At 44.6% G+C, this 24,186-nt stretch overlaps 1 protein-coding gene across 10 annotated transcripts in view; it reads left to right on the top strand.

Annotated features, from left to right (window-relative positions):
- Larp4B (La-related protein 4B) overlaps positions 1-24,186 on the top strand; it is a 175,853-nt gene that overhangs the window by 97,334 nt on the left and 54,333 nt on the right. For 6 of the 10 annotated variants that reach the window (XM_070104914.1, XM_070104913.1, XM_070104912.1 and 3 more), the window contains 3 exons: positions 4,194-4,347; positions 19,344-19,959; positions 20,987-21,123. In XM_070104914.1, the coding sequence (XP_069961015.1) occupies positions 4,194-4,347; positions 19,344-19,959; positions 20,987-21,123 (907 nt within the window). Of the gene's footprint in view, positions 1-4,193; positions 4,348-10,059; positions 10,336-19,343; positions 19,960-20,986; positions 21,124-24,186 lie in introns of those variants that run through there. The other 4 variants (XM_070104917.1, XM_070104916.1, XM_070104918.1 and 1 more) reach the window with 4 other exon arrangements.

Raw genomic sequence — 24,186 nt, 5'->3', positions numbered from 1 at the left:
AAGCTTTGATAATTCTATTAGCAATAAGCTTTGATAATTCTATTAGCAATAAGCTTTGATAATTCTATTAGCAATAAGCTTTGATAATTCTATTAGCAATAAGCTTTGATAATTCTATTAGCAATAAGCTTTGATAATTCTATTAGCAATAAGCTTTGATAATTCTATTAGCAGTAAGCTTTGATAATTCTATTAGCAGTAAGCTTTGATAATTCTATTAGCAGTAAGCTTTGATAATTCTATTAGCAGTAAGCTTTGGTAACAAGCTTTCTAGGTTAAGATATTTAAGAACAGTTAGTATCATTATTGATAAAGCGTTTCGCCTACACATTAGATTTCTTCAGTCAGATTTAAATACAGAGGCAGCAGTAGTAATGAAGATGTAATAATCAGTCTTGGAGAAAAAGTATATTTGAGGTGGTCAGTCCCTCAGTCTTGGAGTTGGTGTGAAGATCACTGGTGATCTTGAAACCAACTCCAAGACTGAGGGACTGACAACCTCGTTTTTTTGTATATACTTCTACTGTCTGCAAATTATGTCCTGGAATTTGTGTTGATGAAGCCACTGGAGGGCGAAACGTCTACAATAGATACCCAGATGGATTATCAAATGGTATACAATACCGACAGGTTGGTAGATAAGACACATAGGCAACAGTTAGGCAACTTTATTCCGAAACGTTTCGCCTACACAGTAGGCTTCTTCAGTCGAGTACAGAAAGTAAGCAGGAGCAGTAGAGATGTGAAGACGATGTAATCAGTCCATCACCCTTGAAGTCGTAGATTTGAGGTTGTCAGTCCCTCAGCCAGTTGACTAAATGTTGCCTATGTGTCTTATCTACCAACATACCCAGATGTTGCACATGTCTTATCTACCAAGATACCCAGATGTTGCACATGTCTTATCTACCAAGATACCCAGATGTTGCACATGTCTTATCTACCAAGATACCCAGATGTTGCACATGTCTTATCTACCAAAATACCCAGATGTTGCACATGTGTCTTATCTACCAAGATACCCAGATGTTGCACATGTGTCTTATCTACCAAGATACCCAGATGTTGCACATGTCTTATCTACCAAGATACCCAGATGTTGCACATGTCTTATCTACCAAGATACCCAGATGTTGCACATGTCTTATCTACCAAGATACCCAGATCTGGAGTTTATATGGAGTGAGTTCCGGGGGTCAACGCCCCCGCGGTCCGGTCTGTGACCAGGCCTCCTTAGGTCAGTGTCCCAGGATGCGACCCACACCAGTCGACTAGCACCCAGGTACCCATTTTACTGATGGGGAACATAGACAACAGGTGGAAAGAAACACGTCCAATGTTTCTACTCTGGCTGGGAATCGAACCCAGGCCCTCACCGTGTGAAGCCAGAGCGTTAACCACCAGGCCACCAGAGCCTGCTACATGTCTGCACATGTCTTAACTTTCAAATTAGAAACGTGTACAACACTTGGGTATCTTTGAGGAAAGTTTTCGCCACGCAGTGGCTTTATCAGTCCTATATAAGGAAGAATGGTGGAGATCAGAAATAGTTTGAGGTAATCAGTCCCTCAGCCTGGAGTCGATGTAATCACTCTTATCAGTCTTGAAAAGGTTGAGGGACTGATTACGTCAGACTCTGATCTCCACCATTCTTCTTTGTATGGACTGATGAAGCCACTGTGTGGCGAACCGTTTCCTCAATAACGAGACCAAAGTGTTGCACATGTGTCTAATTTATTAACTTGTCGGTTCTATGAACCATTTGTCTACATTGACCAATAGGCCTACCCGACGGTGCATTGACTTGTCTAGCACTGGCTAGTAGGCCTACCCCGAGGGTTACCTGGAGGTTATTCCGGGGATCAACGCCCCCGCGGCTCGGTCCATGACCAGGCCTCCCGATCGATCAGGGCCTGATCAACTAGGCTGTTACTGCTGGCCGCACGCAGTCCAACGTACGAGCCACATCCCGGCTGATCCGGCACTGACTTTAGGTATCTGTCCAGCTCTCTTGAAGGCAGCCAGGGGTTTATTGGCAATTCCCCTAATGCTTGATGGGAGGCTGTTGAACAGTTTTGGGCCCCGGACACTTATGGTGTTTTCCCTTAGTGTACCAATGACTTGTCTAGCACTGGCCAGTAGGCCTACCCGACGGTGCGTTGATTTGTCTAGCACTGGCCAGTAGACCTACCCGAGGGTGCGTTGACTTGTCTAGCACTGTCCAGTAGGCCTACCCGAGGGTGCGTTGACTTGTCTAGCACTGGCCAGTAGACCTACCCGAGGGTGCGTTGATTTGTCTAGCACTGTCCAGTAGGCCTACCCGAGGGTGCGTTGACTTGTCTAGCACTGGCCAGTAGACCTACCCGAGGGTGCGTTGACTTGTCTAGCACTGGCCAGTAGGCCTACCCGAGGGTGCGTTGACTTGTCTAGCACTGGCCAGTAGACCTACCCGAGGGTGCGTTGACTTGTCTAGCACTGGCCAGTAGACCTACCCGAGGGTGCGTTGACTTGTCTAGCACTGGCCAGTAGACCTACCCGAGGGTGCGTTGACTTGTCTAGCACTGGCCAGTAGGCCTACCCGAGGGTGCGTTGACTTGTCTAGCACTGGCCAGTAGACCTACCCGAGGGTGCGTTGACTTGTCTAGCACTGGCCAGTAGACCTACCCGAGGGTGCGTTGACTTGTCTAGCACTGGCCAGTAGACCTACCCGAGGGTGCGTTGACTTGTCTAGCACTGGCCAGTAGACCTACCCGAGGGTGCGTTGACTTGTCTAGCACTGGCCAGTAGGCCTACCCGAGGGTGCGTTGACTTGTCTAGCACTGGCCAGTAGGCCTACCCGAGGGTGCGTTGACTTGTCTAGCACTGGCCAGTAGGCCTACCCGAGGGTGCGTTGACTTGTCTAGCACTGGCCAGTAGGCCTACCCGAGGGTGCGTTGACTTGTCTAGCACTGGCCAGTAGGCCTACCCGAGGGTGCGTTGACTTGTCTAGCACTGGCCAGTAGGCCTACCCGAGGGTGCGTTGACTTGTCTAGCACTGGCCAGTAGACCTACCCGAGGGTGCGTTGACTTGTCTAGCACTGGCCAGTAGGCCTACCCGAGGGTGCGTTGAATAGCACTGGCCAGTAGGCCTACCCGACGGTGCGTTGATTTGTCTAGCACTGGCCAGTAGGCCTACCCGAGGGTAATCTGTTCTTGTGTGATTTTTATAGCCAAGATGGTAGAGATTTTCCAGATAAAATTCCACAGCTTCTTTCTCCCAGGTAATATACGAGCCTTAGGGAGGGTATACTCCATCCACGTGAATATATGACCCTTAGGGAGGGAATACTCCATCCACGTGAATATATGACCCTTAGGGAGGGTATACTCCATCCACGTGTATATATGACCCTTAGGGAGGGAATACTCCATCCACGTGAATATATGACCCTTAGGAAGGGTATACTCCATCCACGTGAATATATGACCCTTAGGAAGGGTATACTCCATCCACGTGAATATATGACCCTTAGGGAGGGTATACTCCATCCACGTGAATATATGACCCTTAGGAAGGGTATACTCCATCCACGTGAATATATGACCCTTAGGAAGGGTATACTCCATCCACGTGAATATATGACCCTTAGGGAGGGTATACTCCATCCACGTGAATATATGACCCTTAGGGACGGAATACTCCATCCACGTGAATATATGACCCTTAGGAAGGGTATACTCCTTCCACGTGAATATATGACCCTTAGGGAGGGTATACTCCATCCACGTGAATATATGACCCTTAGGAAGGGTATACTCCATCCACGTGAATATATGACCCTTAGGAAGGGTATACTCCATCCACGTGAATATATGCTACGTATAATGCAATAATAACGAGCAAGAGATATAAGATGTAAAACAACCACGAGGGGAGTTGAATGATAGCTCTAGGCCTTTCGTGTTGCAGTCACATCTTCAGGAGCTTGCAATATTGCAGAAATGAGTAGAAAGTCCAGGTAGATTTGTTCAAAGGATCGAATCTACCTGGACTTGTACTCATTTCTGCAACATTGCGTAGAGCGTTCAACTCCCCCGGTGGTTTAGAATTCTACATATATGTGGAGGTTTCGGGAGTGAACGCCCCCGCGGCCCGGTCTGTGACCAGGCTTCGTGGTTAATGAAAGATATAACTGATGTTAAATATTTTTCAGGTTTCGAGCAGTGGTGGGGCCGCTGTGCTCAACCCGGAGGCGTCAGTGTTCCACCTTCCTCCCGCCCTGCACACAGCCCAAACACCACCGCCCACGCCCATCCCCACGCCCTCTACCACACATCCACCCACCATTAATGGCTACCACGCGCATGGTACGTAAGCATGTCTGTATCCATTCTCAACTTTAATTAGCAGATAGCAAGCAGGGCAATCTCGATTGGTAACGCACTCACCTCACATTGAGGTCCGTAGTTCGATCCCCGGTACTGGTGGAAACATCGGGCGTGTTTCCTTAAGACACCCGTCCCTGTTCACCTAGCAGTAAGTAGGTACCTAGGTGTTAGTGGACTGGTGTGGATGGCATCCTGGGAACGAAATTAAGCTGTATTATGTACTTGTATAAATAGATTATGATTTATTATTATTATTATTATAATCTTCCTTAGATTTATTATTCGTGGAAAGTGGAAAACCCGTAGGGGTGACGCAGCATCTAGGGAACAACAGATACTGAAGTTTGATCCAGGAGAGTAACTTTGATTCCTGGATTCAAAAGCCTACACAGTAGGCTTCTTCAGTCGAGTACAGAAAAGTTGATAGAAGCAGAAGAGACTTGAAGACTGTTGCATGTGTGTCTTACCTAACAACTTGTCGGTATTTTATACCATTTTAATGTTCAATCTGTCAGACACTGCAACACAAGGGTATCTTGGTACAGACCTACAATCAACTTCGACAACCTCTACTAGTGAGAACGGCTGGATTTGAGAGGGACCTGACCTCCCAACATCTGAGTTCTTACCTCTTCTAGTGACCTACGTCTCGCCTCTTGGCGCTATATAAGGCTCCATCCTGTCACTTCATCTCCATATTGTTTCATACTATGGAACAATGCTCTTCTCCAGACTGAGGGACTGACCACCTCAAAACTTTAAGGGTGATGGACTGATTACATCGTCTTCAAGTATCTTCTGCTTCTATCAACTTTTCTGTACTCGACTGAAGAAGCCTACTGTGTAGGCGAAACGTGTCGAAATAAAGATACCTAACTGTTGCATATGTGTCTTACCTAACAACCTGTGGTAATATATTGAAATAACCGTCATAAACTTGGGTGTAGGGAAAAAAAACACAGCTGGTGCTAGTGCTAACCTTCACGATCCACGTATGTGACAGGTTTCAGTTTGTTGACAGGGTAATAGTGTGTGTGTGTGGGTGGGTGGGTGGGAGGGAGGGTGGGTGAGAGAGAGGATGTACTCACCTAATTGTGGTTGCAGGGGTCGGGTCGTAGCTCCGGGTCCTTCCTCTTCACTGGTCGCTACTAGGTCCACTCTCTTCCTGCTTCACGAACTTTATCATACCTCTTCTTAAAGCTATGTATGGTTCCTGCCTCCACTACATCACTTGCCAGACTATTCCACTTCCTGACAACTCTGCGAATGAAGAAATACTTCCTAACATCCCTGTGACTCATCAGAGTCTTCAATTTCCAATTGTGCGTGTGTGTGTTTGGGAAGGCGGTAAATTGCTAAGCGTCATGCCATGCAGATTTGATCCAGGGAAGGGGAGTGTAGCTCCAGTTTCTTGAATCAACGCACCCTTAAAAGGTTGTGATTCATAGAAATGGGTTGTGATGGAGTGGGTGAGGAAGGTGGTGTGATGATTGAGGGAGAGGTATGCTGCAGGTGTTAGTTGTGGGTGTTGTACTGCGTCACGTGGTGATGGTTGAGGGAGAGGTATGCTGCAGGTGTTAGTTGTGGGTGTTACACTGCATCACGTGGTGATGGTAGAGGGGGAGGTATGCTGCAGGTGTTGTGGTGATGGTAGAGGGGGAGGTATGCTGCAGGTGTTAGTTGTGGGTGTTGTACTGCATCACGTGGTGATGGTTGAGGGAGAGGTATGCTGCAGGTGTTAGTTGTGGGTGTTGTACTGCATCACGTGGTGATGGTTGAGGGAGAGGTATGCTGCAGGTGTTAGTTGTGGGTGTTGCACTGCATCACGTGATGGTAGAGGGAGAGGTATGCTGCAGGTGTTAGTTGTGGGTGTTGTACTGCATCACGTGGTGATGGTTGAGGGAGAGGTATGCTGCAGGTGTTAGTTGTGGTTACCTGGAGGTTATTCCGGGGATCAACGCCCCCGCGGCCCGGTCCATGACCAGGCCTCCCGATGGATCAGGGCCTGATCAACTAGGCTGTTACTGTTGGCCGCACGCAGTCCAACGTACGAGCCACAGCCCGGCTGATCCGGCACTGACTTTAGGTATCTGTCCAGCTCTCTCTTGAAGGCAGCCAGGGGTTTATTGACAATTCCCCTAATGCTTGATGGGAGGCTGTTGAACAATTTTGGGCCCCGGACACTTATGGTGTTTTCTCTTAGTGTACCAATGGCGCCCCTACTTTTTATTGGGGGCATTTTGCATCGCCTGCCCAGTCTTTTACTTTCGTAGGGAGTGATTTCTGTGTGCAGATTTGGGACCATTCCTTCCAAGATTTTCCAAGTGTAGATTATGATATATCTCTCCCTCCTGCGTTCCAACGAGTACAAGTCGAGTGCTTCCAAGCGTTCCCAGTAGTTAAGGTGCTTGACAGAACTTATACGTGCAGTAAAGGATCTCTATACACTCTCTAGATGTGGGTGTTAAACTGCATCACGTGGTGATGGTAGAGAGAGGTATGCTGCAGGTGTTAGTTGTGGGTGTTACACTGCATCACGTGGTGATGGTTGAGGGAGAGGTATGCTGCAGGTGTTAGTTGTGGGTGTTACACTGCATCACGTGGTGATGGTTGAGGGAGAGGTATGCTGCAGGTGTTAGTTGTGGGTGTTGTACCGCATCACGTGGTGGTGACGACCAAAGGAGTCACAAGAGCTGCAGGAACGACGGCAGTGGCAGGCGTGATGGCAGCCTCATTAACGTCTGTAGGAGCGATTGTGGCATTGGCAGAGGCAAGGTTTCTGGCTGTGGCGGTGGCAACGGCGGCAGGAGAGGGGTTTCTGGCTGTGGCGGTGGCATTAACGGCGGCAGGAGCGAGATCTCTGGCGATAGTGGTGGCATGATCGACACTTCTGACGGTGGCGGCAGCGGCGGCAAGAACGAAGGTTTTGGCGGCATTGGTGGTGGTGGCGGCATTAACAGTGGCAGGAGCGACGTGTCCGCCGGCGGCATTAACAGTGACAGGAGCAGATAGTTTCTAGCAGTGGCAGAAGTGACATTTCTGCTGGTGGGGGTGAGGGAATAACGGTGGCAGAGAGAGAGGTTTTTGGTGGCGGCATTAAGGGCAGCAGGAGAGAGGGGTTTGTGGCGGCAGGAGAGAGGGGTTTGTGGCGGCAGGAGAGAGGGGTTTGTGGCGGCGACGGCAGCAGGAGAGAGGTTTGTGGCGGCGACGGCAGCAGGAGAGAGGGGTAGAGGGGTAGAGAGGTAGAGGGGTAGAGAGGTAGAGGGGTAGAGAGGTAGAGAGGTAGAGAGGTAGAGGGGTAGAGGGGTAGAGGTAGAGAGGTAGAGGTAGAGAGAGGTAGAGGTTTGTAGCGGCGACGGCAGCAGGAGAGAGGTTTGTGGCGGCGACGGCAGCGAGAGAGAGAGAGGGGGGGGAGAGGGGGGAGGAGGGAGGGAGGTAGAGGTTTGTAGCGGCGACGGCAGCAGGAGAGAGGTTTGTGGCGGCGACGGCAGCAAGAGAGAGAGAGAGAGAGGGGGGGGAGGGAGGGAGGGAGGTAGGGAGGTAGAGGTTTGTAGCGGCGACGGCAGCAGGAGAGAGGTTTGTGGCGGCGACGGCAGCAAGGGAGAGAGAGAGAGAGGGGGGGGGAGGGAGGGAGGGAGGTAGAGGTTTGTAGCGGCGACGGCAGCAGGAGAGAGGGTTGTGGCGGCGACGGCAGCAATAGAGAGAGAGGGGGGGGAGGGAGGGAGGTAGAGGTTTGTAGCGGCGACGGCAGCAGGAGAGAGAGGTAGAGGTTTGTAGCGGCGACGGCAGCAGGAGAGAGGTTTGTGGCGGCGACGGCAGCAGGAGAGAGAGAGAGAGAGAGAGAAAGAGGTTTGTAGCGGCGACGGCAGCAGGAGAGAGAGAGGTTTGTAGCGGCGACGGCAGCAGGAGAGAGAGAGAGAGGTTTGTAGCGGCGACGGCAGCAGGAGAGAGAGAGAGAGAGAGAGAAAGAGGTTTGTAGCGGCGACGGCAGCAGGAGAGAGAGAGGTTTGTAGCGGCGACGGCAGCAGGAGAGAGAGAGAGAGAGGTTTGTAGCGGCGACGGCAGCAGGAGAGAGAGAGGGGGGGGAGGTAGGTTTGTAGCGGCGACGGCAGCAGGAGAGAGAGAGGGGGGGTAGGTAGGTTTGTAGCGGCGACGGCAGCAGGAGAGAGAAGAGAGAGAGAGAGGTTTGTAGCGGCGACGGCAGCAGGAGAGAGAGAGGGGGGGGGGTAGGTAGGTTTGTAGCGGCGACGGCAGCAGGAGAGAGAGAGGTTTGTAGCGGCGACGGCAGCAGGAGAGAGAGAGGGGGGGTAGGTAGGTTTGTAGCTGCGACGGCAGCAGGAGAGAGAGAGAGAGGTTTGTAGCGGCGACGGCAGCAGGAGAGAGAGAGAGAGAGAGAGAGAGAGGTTTGTAGCGGCGACGGCAGCAGGAGAGAGAGAGAGAGAGGTTTGTAGCGGCGACGGCAGCAGGAGAGAGAGAGAGAGGTTTGTAGCGGCGACGGCAGCAGGAGAGAGAGAGAGAGAGAGAGAGAGGTTTGTAGCGGCGACGGCAGCAGGAGAGAGAGAGAGAGAGGTTTGTAGCGGCGACGGCAGCAGGAGAGAGAGAGAGAGGTTTGTAGCGGCGACGGCAGCAGGAGAGAGAGAGAGAGAGAGAGAGAGAGAGAGAGAGAGAGGGAGAGGGAGAGAGAGGGGAAGGAGGGAGGGAGGGAAGGAGGGAGGGAAGGAGGGAGGGAAGGAGGGAGGGAAGGAGGGAGGGAAGGAGGGAGGGAAGGAGGGAGGGAAGGAGGGAGGGAAGGAGGGAAGGAGGGAGGGAAGGAAGGAGGGAGGGAGGGAAGGAGGGAGGGAGGGAAGGAGGGAGGGAAGGCGGGAGGGAAGGAGGGAGGGAAGGAGGGAGGGAAGGAGGGAGGGAAGGAGGGTGGGAAGGAGGGTGGGAAGGAGGGAGGGAAGGAGGGAGGGAAGGTAGGTAGGTAGGTAGGTAGGTAGGTAGGTAGGTTTGTAGCGGCGACGGCAGCAGGAGAGAGAGAGGGGGGGGGTAGGTAGGTTTGTAGCGGCGACGGCAGCAGGAGAGAGAGGGGGGGGGGTAGGTAGGTTTGTAGCGGCGACGGCAGCAGGAGAGAGAGAGGGGGGGGGGGTAGGTAGGTTTGTAGCGGCGACGGCAGCAGGAGTGAGGGGGGGGTAGGTAGGTAGGTTTGTAGCGGCGACGGCAGCAGGAGAGAGAGAGGGGGGGTAGGTAGGTTTGTAGCGGCGACGGCAGCAGGAGAGAGGGGGGGGTAGGTAGGTTTGTAGCGGCGACGGCAGCAGGAGAGAGAGGGGGGGGTAGGTAGGTTTGTAGCGGCGACGGCAGCAGGAGAGAGAGAGAGGGGGGGGGGTAGAGAGGTTTGTAGCGGCGACGGCAGCAGGAGAGAGAGAGAGGGGGGGGTAGAGAGGTTTGTAGCGGCGACGGCAGCAGGAGAGAGAGAGAGAGGTAGGTAGGTAGGTAGGTTTGTAGCGGCGACGGCAGCAGGAGAGAGAGAGAGAGGTAGGTAGGTAGGTAGGTTTGTAGCGGCGACGGCAGCAGGAGAGAGAGAGGTCGGGCGGTAGGTAGGTTTGTAGCGGCGACGGCAGCAGGAGAGAGAGAGAGAGAGAGAGAGGTTTGTAGCGGCGACGGCAGCAGGAGAGAGAGAGAGGTTTGTGGTGGTGGCGGTGGCAGCGGCAGGAGAGTGAGTGTAGCGGCAGGCTGCGGCAGATGGCAGCAGCAGCGCCGCTCCCAAGATGCACCGCGCCACTGCCATGCGGCCGGTGCGGCAGCCATCTTGGAATATCTAGGTCGTCTCCCTTAGGCAAGAGTCCCTCATCTCTGTGAGTTTTTCCTCTCTAGGTAGTGTCACAATGTCCAGTGGTGGTGTGGGAGGTGACAGTGGGTGTTAAAGCATCTAGTGGCGCACATACTGGCGCAATAACACGCTCTGCTACACTATAAATCAGGTGAAATGTGAGTGTGTTTGTGATGTGTCGGGAGATAGGGTGTGTTGCTTCCCTATGTTCTTACTGTTACTGGCGGCCACAACCCACTTATCACACACATTTCCACCCTCATATTAACACTGTTACCACTTGTATCATCTGTTAATCGCACTTTTCGCACAATTCAAGATGTGGGAGTCTGGTAATAAAGCCACAGTTGGTGTATGTATATGGGTGGGGGGGTGGGGTGGGGGGGTAGTAATGAACCTACATGTTTTGTACCTATATTGACCCAGGAACCTACCCACCTAGTGTTATAATACCACCTACTTACCCACCCACCCACACTACAACCACTTGTTCCTAGTTATTTACTCCTGGGATGATACTAGTTGTTAGGTCAGTCCAGTTAACTTGTGCAGACCATCATAGGGGTCAGAAACAGCTGTTTCCTTCATCTCTAACACTGGACCCCCTCGAGGGAGGTTCCTTGATGCTGGTGAGGGGCTCTTGATTTAGGGAATTGGATCTGTGCTTCAGTTCCCCGAATTAAGCCTGAATGCCTTCCACATCTCCCCCCCCCCTAGGTGCTGTATAATCCTCCGGGTTTACCGCTTTCCCCCTTGATTATAATAATAATAATCTAACACAGGACTCGTGGCTATTATAATTTTGTACTTTTATCTATCTTGTCTGATAGTTTCCTGGTGATAGACATATCTTGTCTTCTTCAGGGACATCTCCAGTGTTTTCAACTTGGTTTTGTCTGGTAGTTTCCTGTGTTCATGGAAGCTCTAAACCCGTAAGGGGGTTATGCCGTGCCTGGAGAATGTCTAGTTGCATTTGATCTGAGGAAATGGAGTATAGCACCAATTCCTTGGATCATGAGGCTTCAGCATCAGTATACTTGTACTCCCATAAAGGGATAATTACAGTACTATAGAAAGTAGATTTATCTAGATAATATCCTAACATTCTTAGTTTTCAAGATAAGAAAGATAATTATCTTCATGTATAGTTAATATTGGTGTAATTATTATTGTAAACTGATTCTCTTTAATATTAATGTAAATATAACTTGCTATTGTATTTCATTTTATTGTAACTCATTTTCACACAGTTAATTAGCTAATTAATTTTTTTAAGTTTGTAATCATGAATTTCTACTGTAACTTACAGCTGGGCTTTAAGTAAGAAGATATTAAAAGGACCCCAATGGAAATAAGTTACTTTGACTTTTTTGGGTTATCCTACGTAATTTGTGTGTGTTAATTGTACTTGTGTATCTGTACCTAAATAAACTTAATTATGCTAGACTAGTAAGATATTTTGAACTGCAGGTAATTTATTTACTGTATATTACTTTAAAACCTGGGTCATTTCTTAAATACATATTAGACTTAAAAGGTAAAGCACATAAGAACACTTCTGGTTGTAGATGAATGGTTCAAAGAACCGACACGTTGTTAAATTAGACACATGTGCAACTCTTGGGTATCTTTATTGAGGAAATTTTTCGTCACACAGTGGCTTCATCAGTCCATACAAAGGATAAACTTGTATGGACTGATGAAGCCACTGTGTGGTGAAATGTTTCCTCAAAGATACCCAAGAGTTGCACATGTGTCTAATTTAACAACACTTCTGGTCATTTGAGTGTAAAAGAAGCCTGTTAAATGTTATAATTCTTAGAGGATTGCTGGTAGATAGTGTTGGTCTTACGAACATGAGAGATGACGGGTAAATCTTAGTCGGCTTGCATTCAGTGTTTCCTGACGGTTCTTATTCTGTCCAGTTGACAAGGTATGGTCAGTGTAACTGAATTAACAAATACAGGTATAAGTTTGTGGGTGTAGGTGTGTGACCGTGTTTTCTTCAACATTTAGCAGCTCCTCAAAATATTCCTGAAGTCTTCCCAGTATACCGCCAACTTCTCTTTTTAAATATCGGATCTATTCATTCCCTAGGCATTCTCGTCCTATTAATCTCGCTCCAAAACTCGTTCTTCTCGGCAAAATTTGCTGAGAATTATCTGTGTATTATCAGATGTAACCAACATAGCTGACCTGAAAATTGACGTCTCGTGAAAATGTGCTGTATGCAGTTTATTACAGTATTACTGTTGCCATACACTAACCTAAACCTAAATTATATTATTGGGTAATGTATTACACATCGCCAAACCTGCTGTCTGGATAACTTGCTGACTTATGTTTTGAAAGGCTGTAGAACCTGCCTTGTGTGGATTAGTAGTTTTGCAACAGTGCTCCTATGTTAGAGGTAAGGGTATTTCTGCAAATATCGTGAGGGTTTAGTTTCCCTTAAATATAATATGGAATAAACGTGGATACTTGCTCCAACCCCCCCCCCCCTCCTCCCCTCCACTTCCCCCCCCCTCCTCCCCTCCACTTCCCCCCCCCCCCTACATTTGACTACCACACACACCTTGCAAATAGTACTATCAATCTACTATTCACATTTCTTCTTAGCTTTTCCCTGTATCGACTTAATCGTATACTCACAGCCACCCCCTACCACAATACAGGTGTATTATTGGTAAGCAAAATCACTATTACAATGGAATATAAGAGGACACAGGAGGAATCAGAATTTCAAATTTTGATTTCCCAGTTTTTCCTTGAATATTTGTTCAAAAGAAATTTAATTTGATTTCAGAAGAGGTTCAACTGGTTTAGATATATACATAAAGAATTTTTTATTTTTTCAACAAGTCGGCCGTCTCCCACCGAGGCAGGGTGACCCAAAAAAAGAAAGAAAATCCCCAAAAAGAAAATACTTTCATCATCATTCAACACTTTCACCACACACACATTATCACTGCTTTTGCAGAGGTGCTCAGAATACAACAGTTTAGAAGTATATACGTATAAAGATACACAACATAACCCTCCAAACTGCCAATATCCCAAACCCCTCCTTTTAAGTGCAGGCATTGTACTTGCCATTTCCAGGACTCAAGTCCGACTATATGAAAATAACCGGTTTCCCTGAATCCCTTCACTAAATATTACCCTGCTCACACTCCAACAGATCGTCAGGTCCCAAGTATCATTCGTCTCCATTCACTCCTATCTAACACGCTCACGCACGCTTGCTGGAAGTCCAAGCCCCTCGCCCACAAAACCTCCTTAATGAATATGTTACCACTGTTATTTTTGATGTAGAAAATATTTGTCTACCTGGTATTGCAACACTTGTTCTAAACCCATTCCTTAAGCCTATGAGGCAATTTGACACTTCTAAATATTTTCAATAAAGGGCACTTAAAGGTTTTGAGTCAATAGCAGCCTTACCCTGACAGTTTGCAAATACAAGACATTCCACAAGGCTGTCCTCAGTACTGTACTACCTCTTTTCTCATATACATATGAATGGACTTGCCTCAGTTAATTACTCTTGCAAATATGGTAAACCCTCAATGTAAAGAGCTTTTGAAATAATAGGCAAAATCCATTGGGTAAATTGTACTTTCAACTTTTTTTTTTTTTAATGTTTATTGCAGTATATCTAAATTGTGTAGTACAGTACTGTGTTAAGTGTACAGTGAGAATACTTAGTACTTTTTAATATTTTAAACATTTAATATTTTAAACATTCTGATTAATGGACTTTCACATTGAACCCCTCTCCTCCCTCCCACCCTCTACCATTAGTCCCCAAACATTTGTGCAGGTCCACACGGTCCCCTTGCTACTACTACCCATTGTTATTGTGTTGCCAACTGAGCCACTTTACATGATTTCATTTGACATTAATAATTTAATAGGGAAGGCTTTTAATTGACATTGGCTATCATGACTTGGTTTGATTGTATGTGCATTGATTTTTATCCTTGTTTTTATTGTGTTGTGTATTTTTTATGCCCACGAGTGCCGAGTGACTATGAGGTTACAGTAGTGTGCATATTAATTGGGACAAGGCTGAAATATGACATTTATTTGAGAAATTATGTTAATTTGAAAAATACACAGCAGTGATATGACAGATAATTGATTTAAAGAGATGTGACTACCCTTTGTTTTAAGCATTGCTACACGCTATGACGTCAAATCTACCAATGTTGAACATGTTTTCGGAAATTCTTCGTTGTGGCATCAGGCCCTAATAAAATCAGCAGTTAGCTTATCCACAGTTAATCGTTTTGTGATCCTGTTTGGTTATTGCTCATAGATTTTCATTTGGGTTGAGGTAAAGAGTTTCCAGGCAAATGTAGAATGCTTAGCCCAATCTCTTTGAAGATTGTCAGCATTTTTCTGGAAGTGTGGCATGGAGCAAGATTCTGCTAGTAAATGCTTTCTCCATCAGGAAAGTGTGTCCACAATGGGAAGCAAATGAGTTGCCAGGATTGCCTTGTATTTGTCACTGTTCATTGTTCCCTCAACAAGAACAAACCATCCAGGGTCGTTAGCATTAAAACTACCCCAAAACATTTTAGTTGGGTGTTTTGGTGTCTTCGTTGTACATTTGAGGAATCGACGTTTATGCCAGCTGAAGCCAAATCTCTGTAGATCTTTCCTGGTTTTCTTGGGATCCTTGATGCTATTATGATAACTTTTCATCGTGAGGTGTTATCTTGCATTTTCTTCCACATCTTTGATGTGGCACTCCACAATGTCATCACCTTTCTTAAGAATTTTTGTCATTCTGTCTAATACTCAAATCAGCATGTTTTCTAAGAGCTACAATACTTGCATGCTTCCTAGGTGTAATATCCATTTTGAACTGAAGGAGAATTTGGGACATCCACGTTCACTCATGGAGCACGCTTGCAGGAATAGCCCTACAGAACAACAGCTGTTTTAGCACTAACAAGAGAAGCAGGGTAACACCAGACCTTTGATCACTTGAAAAGCTACATGTCTTAGTCTGAATCTACTTAAAATTTTTACTCACTCAGAAGCTGGTGGCCAAGCACATCTTTTGCTTACATTCAACCCTGATCTTGGTTAAATTAGGTTGTGGACCAAGGATATTCCTCTCCATCCTCAGCTACTCAAAAAAAAAAAAAAAAAAAAAAAAAATTTCATCCAGGATCAAGTTTGTTGATGGGCTTTGGCCCTACCCAGCCAAAAGACGAGGCAGAACCAAGTTCCAGTCTGCAGAATCGCCACGATGCCCATTACCTTCAGTTTGTTCACCTATATGACCTTCACTGTCTTCAGATATCTGAAGGGTGTTATTTATTATTTTTTTTTTATTATCACACCGGCCGATTCCCACCAAGGCAGGGTGGCCCGAAAAAGAAAAACTTTCACCATCATTCACTCCATCACTGTCTTGCCAGAAGGGTGCTTTACACTACAGTTTTTAAACTGCAACATTAACACCCCTCCTTCAGAGTGCAGGCACTGTACTTCCCATCTCCAGGACTCAAGTCCGGCCTGCCGGTTTCCCTGAATCCCTTCATAAATGTTACTTTGCTCACACTCCAACAGTATAAAATTAATTTGTTGCAGCCTTCAACTTTTGTTTGAGCTTTGGCCAAGTCTCTTAACTTCCCCTTTCCCCCTCTTTATCCTGTTTCAAACTTTTTCCCTCCTTTCTTGGGAAGCTAACAAGGTAAAGGTTTGCTGCTGCTCCATCCATACCCAAAGGCTCTCATATTTAGTATAAAGGTGCACGCTACCATGTTTTTATGCCATTTCAATATACTCAGAATCCAAATACCCAGCTAGAGTAGGGTATGCAGCTGTTTTTCCAGATATTAATTAACCCATAATTAAACGGTCCAAATGTATATATACGTTCACACGCGTAGCGCCCCAAACGTATATATACGTTTTCTTTGTCATTCATTCAACATTGCCACAATAAGCCTGAGTCACCTAGACATGAGAGAATGGGTGTGCGCACTCACTGTGCGCCATATTAAAATAATTGGGGATGCCTGGGTACCATATGCTCTTTTTTCCTTTTAAAAGAAAAGATTTTTTTTTTCCCTCAAAATTTGGGGCGCTACGCGAGTGAACGTATATATACGTTTGGACCGTTTAAGGGTTAAAGGACATTACTAGTCTGCCATCAGTTATTGTGCTGTACATGTATTCACTCGTTTCTGCTTTCACATTTATTGAATTGGTATTCAGCCTTTTGCTGTTTCATTCCCAAACTGTATTACAAGCTCTCCAGAAGTTAAAATTCCCTATATTCCATTGCATTTCATATGCAGCAATGGCTTGTCACATTTCTAGCAAACGCACAAGTCAGTTTTTGCTGGTTACTTGGACACTGATGTTCATGGCATTGAACACACAGTCTTGGCTATTCAATCAACTGTTAATTATGCACCACTATCCCATGGGGAGAAGGGGTCTGTTTCTTGAAATGTTTTTGGTAACATATTCTCCACAACTCTGAATCCTCTGGCAATAGTATTGGTCAGTGTTAAAGAACACAAGAGTATGTACTACTGAACAGAGGAAAATCCACCGTCAGTGAGGTAAAAGGCTCGGTTCCCTAAGGTACTGTCCTGGCATTTCTGTATATCCAACAGTTTTGTATAATTTGTGGATGACACTAAAATAAGCATGGAAGTCACTTAGAAGTTTGAAAAATTCCAGGAGGATATAAGCCGGATTTTCCAGCTATTTTATTTTCATATAGTCAGACTTGAGTCCTGGAAATGGTAAGTACAATGCCTGCACTTTAAAGGAGGGGTTTGGGATATTGGCAGTTTGGAGGGATATGTTGTGTATCTTTATACGTATATGCTTCTAAACTGTTGTATTCTGAGCACCTCTGCAAAAGCAGTGATAATGTGTGAGTGGTGAAAGTGTTGAATGATGATGAAAGTATTTTCTTTTTGGGGATTTTTTCTTTTTTTGGGTCACCCTGCCTCGGTGGGAGACGGCCGACTTGTTGAAAAAAAAAAAAATAAAAAATGTTCAAACTGCCTACATATGGAAAGAGTGAAGAGCTAGAGGGATAATGTATACAGAACTCGAGAGAACCATCAAATAGAACAAAAGGAACACGTGGAAGACTTGGGATTAATTATGTCAGCTGACCTTTCTTTCAAAGAACACACTTAGGCAAATGTCACAACAGCTAGGAAGATGATGGGGTGGATAATGAGAACATTCAAAGCAAGGCAAATGGTGCCAGTGATGGTGCTTTTGCTTTTATTTGGAATAATGCTTAATGCTCAAGTGTTGACAGCCTTGTTCAGGGCAGGAGAGATAACAGCTGGAACAGAGATCATTTATTGCCTGCGTAGATCCAATGAAGCATTTGTTACTGGGAACTCCTTAGTCCTAAATTTGTACTCCATAGAGTGGAGGAGAGAGATGTGATGTATACCTGGAAAGTACTACTCGAATGCCTTGTCCCGAACCTGCACACTGCCATGATAAAGTGGAGTGAAATATATGGTAGGAAGTGTAAAATAAACCCATTGACAAGCAGGGGCACCATGAGCACAATAAGAGAACATTGTATCAACACCTGGGTTCCCAGACTATTCAATATCGTACCAGAAGGTATCAGAAACTGCTGGGACGAATGCAGAAGTCTTTAAGAAGAAACTGGACAAGTATCTTTACTAGGTGCCAGATCTACCAGGCTGTGATGGATATGTGGGCCACCAGCAGCAACAGCCTGGTTGATCAGAAAAGTACCAGACAGCCTGGTCCAAGGCCATGCTCTGGGAGTTGGAAAAACTCAGAACAGATCAAAGGTACCAAAAAGGTTTTCCATCAAACCACAACCGAATTCCTAACCAACTTACCATCGGTGTTCGTTGTGGGGAGCTACAGTCTCATAATCATTAATCAGCTGTCAGCATTGAGTGATTGTTACAGTAAATTGGAGGGAACCACCATGTCACTGTGAACACAGGCGAGCTAGTAATTCATTGTACTTTAATTGACTGTCTCCTCTCAGAGCGCACAATTCATTTCAGATATCTGCAGTGCCCTGGTACATGCACTCTGACCTCTCCAAAAGCTCCACCTTCAAGGCAAACTCCTTCCTTGGCTTTTTAACAAATTATCCTGTTGCATCAACCTTGACATTAATTTTGTGCTTGTACTAACCCTCAACTTCACTAATCCCCACCCTTGCACATCACTACACTGCTGCACTGTAAGACTAGTGTGGGTTTAGCGCTTGTTAAAAATAAATATATAATCAGATGTCATTCATCAATGTTATTAAGATGCAACATTTCTTAACTTTCTTTTGTTGGATCTTGTGGACTTGTAGAAAGAGCTGCTGTAGTCAGCTGGTAGACAGCAACTATCCAGGGAGGTACTGCCCTTAGTGTAACTTAAAGCTCTTAATTTTTATACTAGCAGGATTGCTGGTTTTGCATTTGTAGTCTGTGGGGTCCATGCTTGCCTCCCTGTGGTGTATAAAAATATATCTAGTCAAATGAATCTTCTTGTAACCAGCTGGCCTAGTGGCTTACACACTGGCCTGGAGTTTTAGGACACTCTTGTGGGTTCAGCCCTCACCCGTTTCATGTTTTGTTTGGGATCGTGTTATTGTGATTTTGTGTGTCCATTTGAACTGTAATATGGCAGGTAAAAATGACACCTTTACTTGCAGTCATTATATAGTATGTATTTTTTTTTAAATAGCACCAGCCATTGTCCACTGAAATAGTGTCTCCAGAAATGGAGATCTGTACTATCATCCATTTATTCATTAGGTGTCTTGCCATAAGTGCACAGGTATCAGTGTAGTATATGTATCAGTTCAAATGACCTGAGCTGCATCCCCCTATAATAGAAGCCTAGTTTAAAACTGGGTCATGGACCCTAATCCTTGGAACATTTAAGATATATGTAACAGCTTGTTCTAGAGATCATTGCTCTCAGCTCAGTCTCAAACCAATTCACCTAATTCATGGCTTAGTGTAGTTTTGTTTTTTGTGAGAGGATGATGTGAAGTGGTACATTGACATTATCTTTTGAATGTTATTTGTATATCCTGCCCTTTGTTATTTGAGGTTTTATATTTATTAAATAAGCATTGGTAAATGCAGTTAAATATAAGTTATATTCTCTTTTTCAGTTTACCCCTTCATGAATGGGGATGTCGCCAAACAGTATTGTGGGGTGTGCCCCCCAACACCTGATACTCCAGGACCCATGGCAGTAGAGTCTCCTGTGGAGGCCACTGCCTCCCTTACTAACACACTGCCTGTAGAGGGAGGCACCACTGCAAGTCAACCTCCAGGAAAGACTGCTCCGGTTCCCAAAACAGAGGAAATGGCGGCGGCGGCAGTAGCAGCAGCAGCACAAAATAGTGAGCAAGATGAGCCTGCAAAATCATGCACTCCCCTCAGTAGTACACAGCAGAATGGGGAAGTGTCCCCGGAGAGCAGTCAGTCAAGTGCCTCCTCCCTTCCTGCCTCACTGCCAACCCCACCTCCTAGTAGTAGAAGCAGTCTCCCTGAAATTGGCAAAGATCCAGAAAAGAAAGAACAGTTGTGTGAAAAGAGTAAAGAACAACTCACCTCTAGTGAAACGCAGGGCACGCAGACTACACCTGCGCAGACACCCACACCAAGTACGCCGGCAATCACTCCACCTGTACAAGCACAGCAGTCAGTTCAACAGACTCAGCCACTAAGCCGGGACCAGATAAAGCAGCTGGTAGCTCAACAGGTTGAATACTTCTTTTCAAGGTGAGTAACCATTTAAATTGTATGTGTACTGTACAATGTATTGTATTTTATTTTTGAATACTGTATTACATCTTAGGGTATTTTTGTTCTCGTGCATCTACATCTAGATAATGAAGTCGCATCTTCTGTATACTGCTGCAGTATTTATCTTAACTTCCAAATTATACAGTATTGTGAAATTTGGCAGTTACTTGAACGTGTCATATTGAGTTTCAGGGAATATTTTAATTCAGTCAAGGATTCGTTTTTGCAGAGTCCACACTTTGAATTAGCTGAAGAAAATGAGCCAAGTGAAATTTACCTTGTAAAAGCAACTATCTGAGGGATGAAGCATACAAGTCAGGGCAGCATGCTAACTATATTACATCAGCAATAAATAAACCTTGAGTGTTGGTTCTGTGTGTGGGTGTGTGAGATTCACAGGGAATTCACTTATTTAACGCTAGCTGTCTCCCACCGAAGCAGAGTGACCCAAAAAAAAAAGAAACATTTTTAATATTCACACTGTCACTTTAGCCAGAGGCATGCAGATACGACATTTCAGATGTCACTCCAAACAGTAAATATCCCAAACCCCTCCTTTAGAGTTCACCCATTTCCAGTAATTTAAGTAGTCTTTTGATGGATAGGTGAATTGTAATTAATTCCTCTTTAAGTTCTCAAGGTCAGCAGCATATAAATGTTTTTATTTAAAGTTTCTCTGTCAACAGTATTCCTTGCATAGTATACTTGTGTATATACTATATTTCTTAGCAATATTATAGGCAGGCTCCCAGGCCAAGCCTGGTCATATGACCAGGCTTGGCCAGGGAGCCTCCCTATAATGTTGCTGGTAAATATAGACATGTATACATATACAGTATACTACACAATACTGTTGACATCTTAGTCATTTGTTTTTATTACTTTGGCCAATATTATTCCAAACATCTTAGCCTTGCACAGATTGTGGATTGCCATTAAGCCTTTATTTCTTTGTATCTTATGTTCACTAGTAGGGGATATGAATTAGTCCCACTTTTTTCAGAGAAAACCTGAGCAATGATCCATACTTGATATCACAAATGGACAGTGATCAGTATGTGCCAGTGTTTATATTAGCCAACTGTTCACAATTCAAGAATATCACGAAGGACCACAGCATCATTGTAGAGGCTCTTAAAGGTATGTAATAAATTTTGTTAGTTTGTGCATTTGTCACATGTTCTCTGAGAATGTTCTGAAGTTAATCTGGCCACCCCTTTAAATACTTTAATGTTATCTGCATGTTTTTCCTGGTGATCATTATGAAATGTTAATCATTAGCTTTGATTACCTGAGGAACACGGGTGTTAATAATTACATTATTAACACCCGATGAAAGGGTTATTTTGTTAAATTTCTTAATTTTTACTTGGTGGGTTTTATTAAAATGGTTCATTGTCTAGTTTCCGTTATAGCTTCCTCCACACAGTTGGTGTTAGTATCATAAGCCTTGTTCCCATTTGTAACTTCTTTCACAAGGCACAGTACTGGCTTCAATTCTTATTATATATCTGATAGGCTTGAATCATAGCACTGTATCATTATTTATAGATGTTAGAATTTGTGTATGAATGGCATCCATTGAGGAAAACAGTGGACATTAATGTTCAGGGAAGGCAAATTTCAGTTGCTCCATTATGGAAAGTGAGGAAATGAAAACTGGAATGAAGTATGAAACTTAAAGCACTCAGAGTAAGTTATGGGAGAGACTGTCATAATTTCATCTCTTCCTGATTACCATCGGCCTCTTGGTTTATTTAGGTAAGACAATTCTCAGGCTTCATGCAGTTGTGATGCTTGAATTCAGCATCTGTCTAGATAGCCTCAAGGCTATCCATGTCGTACATAGTATGCACAATTTATAACATAGCTGATACCACCTACAACTGCTGCACCTCTCCTGCCTACAGTATATAAGCCGCCACTTCGAACATATGCTGTATTCTTTTCAAGATTGATGGACTGATTACATCGACTGAAGGGTGAGGGACTGATTACCTCAAACTACTACTGTTCTTCACCATTCTCCTTTGTATGGACTGATGAAGCCACTGTGTTGCACATGTGTCTAATTTATCAACTTGTCGGTTCTCTGAACCATTCATCTACAGAAGATTGTTGTTGGTTTAAGACTGGAAGTGGCCTCAAATAGGCATATTTTCTTGGTAAAAGATGGTGGGGGCCCCTTATCCCCCTCTACCCAGTCTTACATAGTTTTTATGGCCTAAACCATAATTGGATATTTTTGGTTATAGTTTATAAACTGAGAAATAAATGTGCATGTGTGCACAAAAATGGCTTCAAAATGGAGCTCAAGTGAGAGGCCTGAGAGATGTGATTAACCCTTTATGGTCAGAATCCCTGATCTGTTACTTGCTCTCAGGGTTGGAAAATTTTCAGAAATATTTTTTCTTGTGAAATATAAGAGAATATTTTTCTAAAGGTAATAAAATCAAAAGTACGAAATTGAATGAAAAACTTGAGGACTTGCGGTCTCCTGTTGCAGAGTTAGCAATCTTGATGATTACGCATTGGCGATTTCACCCCCTATTTTCGGCAAATTCCATTGTTCCAGTCAACCAGATGCATAGCTATTTCACTAGTACTCCCTCTGTTCTATCGATTGAGTACAAAATACTGCCCATTTACCTATTTTAACTACCCAATAAAGTGACCAGAAATTGGTAATTTTGCCAGTTTCAAAATTGGGTCCAGAATAAACAGTATAGACATTCCTGGCACTAAAACAAAATTTCCTGTTCATTAGTCATGTCTGCAGGCTTCTATTACATTTGCTTTCCATTTTTAATTTTTATTCATCCAAAAAATAGATTTACTGTTATGTAGATTACTGTTTTGTTGTGATAACTGTATAAATAATATCAGCACATTAGTGAACATGTATTTGACCAACCAGTTGGACATGTATTGGACAAGTGACATGATTTGTCCTCTGGAATCTGCAAAAAATTTATTGTCTGTTATTTTGAGCTGCTTTTTATTTTTTTATATTTTTAAATGGGTGTGATGTTGGAGTATGACTGGGGTAGCCAAACTTGAGTCCTGGAAATGGGGAAATCAGTGCATGCACTCTGGAGGGGGGGGGGATGTTGCAGCTGTAAGGGTAATCTGATTGCAATGTTGGTGAATGTGATTTGGACACCATTCCTTGGTGGAAGAGAGTTGGAGAGTTAAGAGAAACAAATTTTCTGCAGAAGGTTTCTGTATTGGGTTGTTGGTTGTGTATTTCTGGGTTGAACACAGCATATGTATGTGTGGTATAGTACAAATTTATTAACCCTTAGACTGTCGCGGCCATATATATACGTCTTACGAGGTACCGTGTTTGACGTATATATACTCATAAATTCTAGCGGCTTCAAATCAAGCAGGAGAAAGCTGGTAGGCCCACATGTGAGAGAATGGGTCTGTGTAGTCAGTGTGCACCATATTAAAAAAAATCCTGGAGCACGCAGTGCATAACGAGAAAAAAAAAAACTCCGACCATTTTTTAATTAAAATGCCGACTTGTCTATTTACGTATAGTATTTATGGTTGTATTCTCATTTTCTTGGTCTCATCTGATAGAATGGAAAACATATTATAGAAATAGAGGTAATTTTGATTGATTTTACTTTAAAAAGAACCTGGAAATAGAGCTCAAAGTAGGGGAAATGTTTGATTTTTGCCAGTGTTCAAAAGTAAACAAATGATGTCATTGTCCAATAAATGTCCAACTAGCCATTCTAATATGCAGTCATGAATGGGTTGATGTTATTTATACAATTATTACAGTATTGCAGTAGTCTGCATAATAGTAAGTCTTCTATTTTTTGTTTGAATAAAAATTCAAAATAGAAAGCAAGAGGAATATCAGAGGGGCCTGGAGACATGACTGATGAACAAAGAAAATGATATTTTAGAGCCAGGAATGTCTGCATTGTTCATTCTGGACCTTATTTTGAAATTGTCATATTTTTTAATTTTCGTGAAAATGGCCAAATTGCCAATTTCTGACCACATTATTGGGTAGTTGAAATTGGTAAATGGGCAGTTTCTTGTACTCGGTCGATAGAGAAAATGAAGTTCTAAAGAAATAGATACGAGTTTGGTCGACTGGAACAACGGAATTAGCCGAAAATAGGGCTCAAAGTGGGCGAAATCGCCGATTTGTAAATATCGCCGAGGTTGCTAACTTCGTGA

The sequence above is a fragment of the Cherax quadricarinatus genome, chromosome 95 (genome assembly GCF_038502225.1).
Source record: "Cherax quadricarinatus isolate ZL_2023a chromosome 95, ASM3850222v1, whole genome shotgun sequence".
NCBI lineage: Eukaryota > Metazoa > Arthropoda > Malacostraca > Decapoda > Parastacidae > Cherax > Cherax quadricarinatus.
The sequence above is the reverse complement of the archived record's forward strand: the minus strand, read 5'-3'. Positions and strand labels throughout refer to the sequence as shown.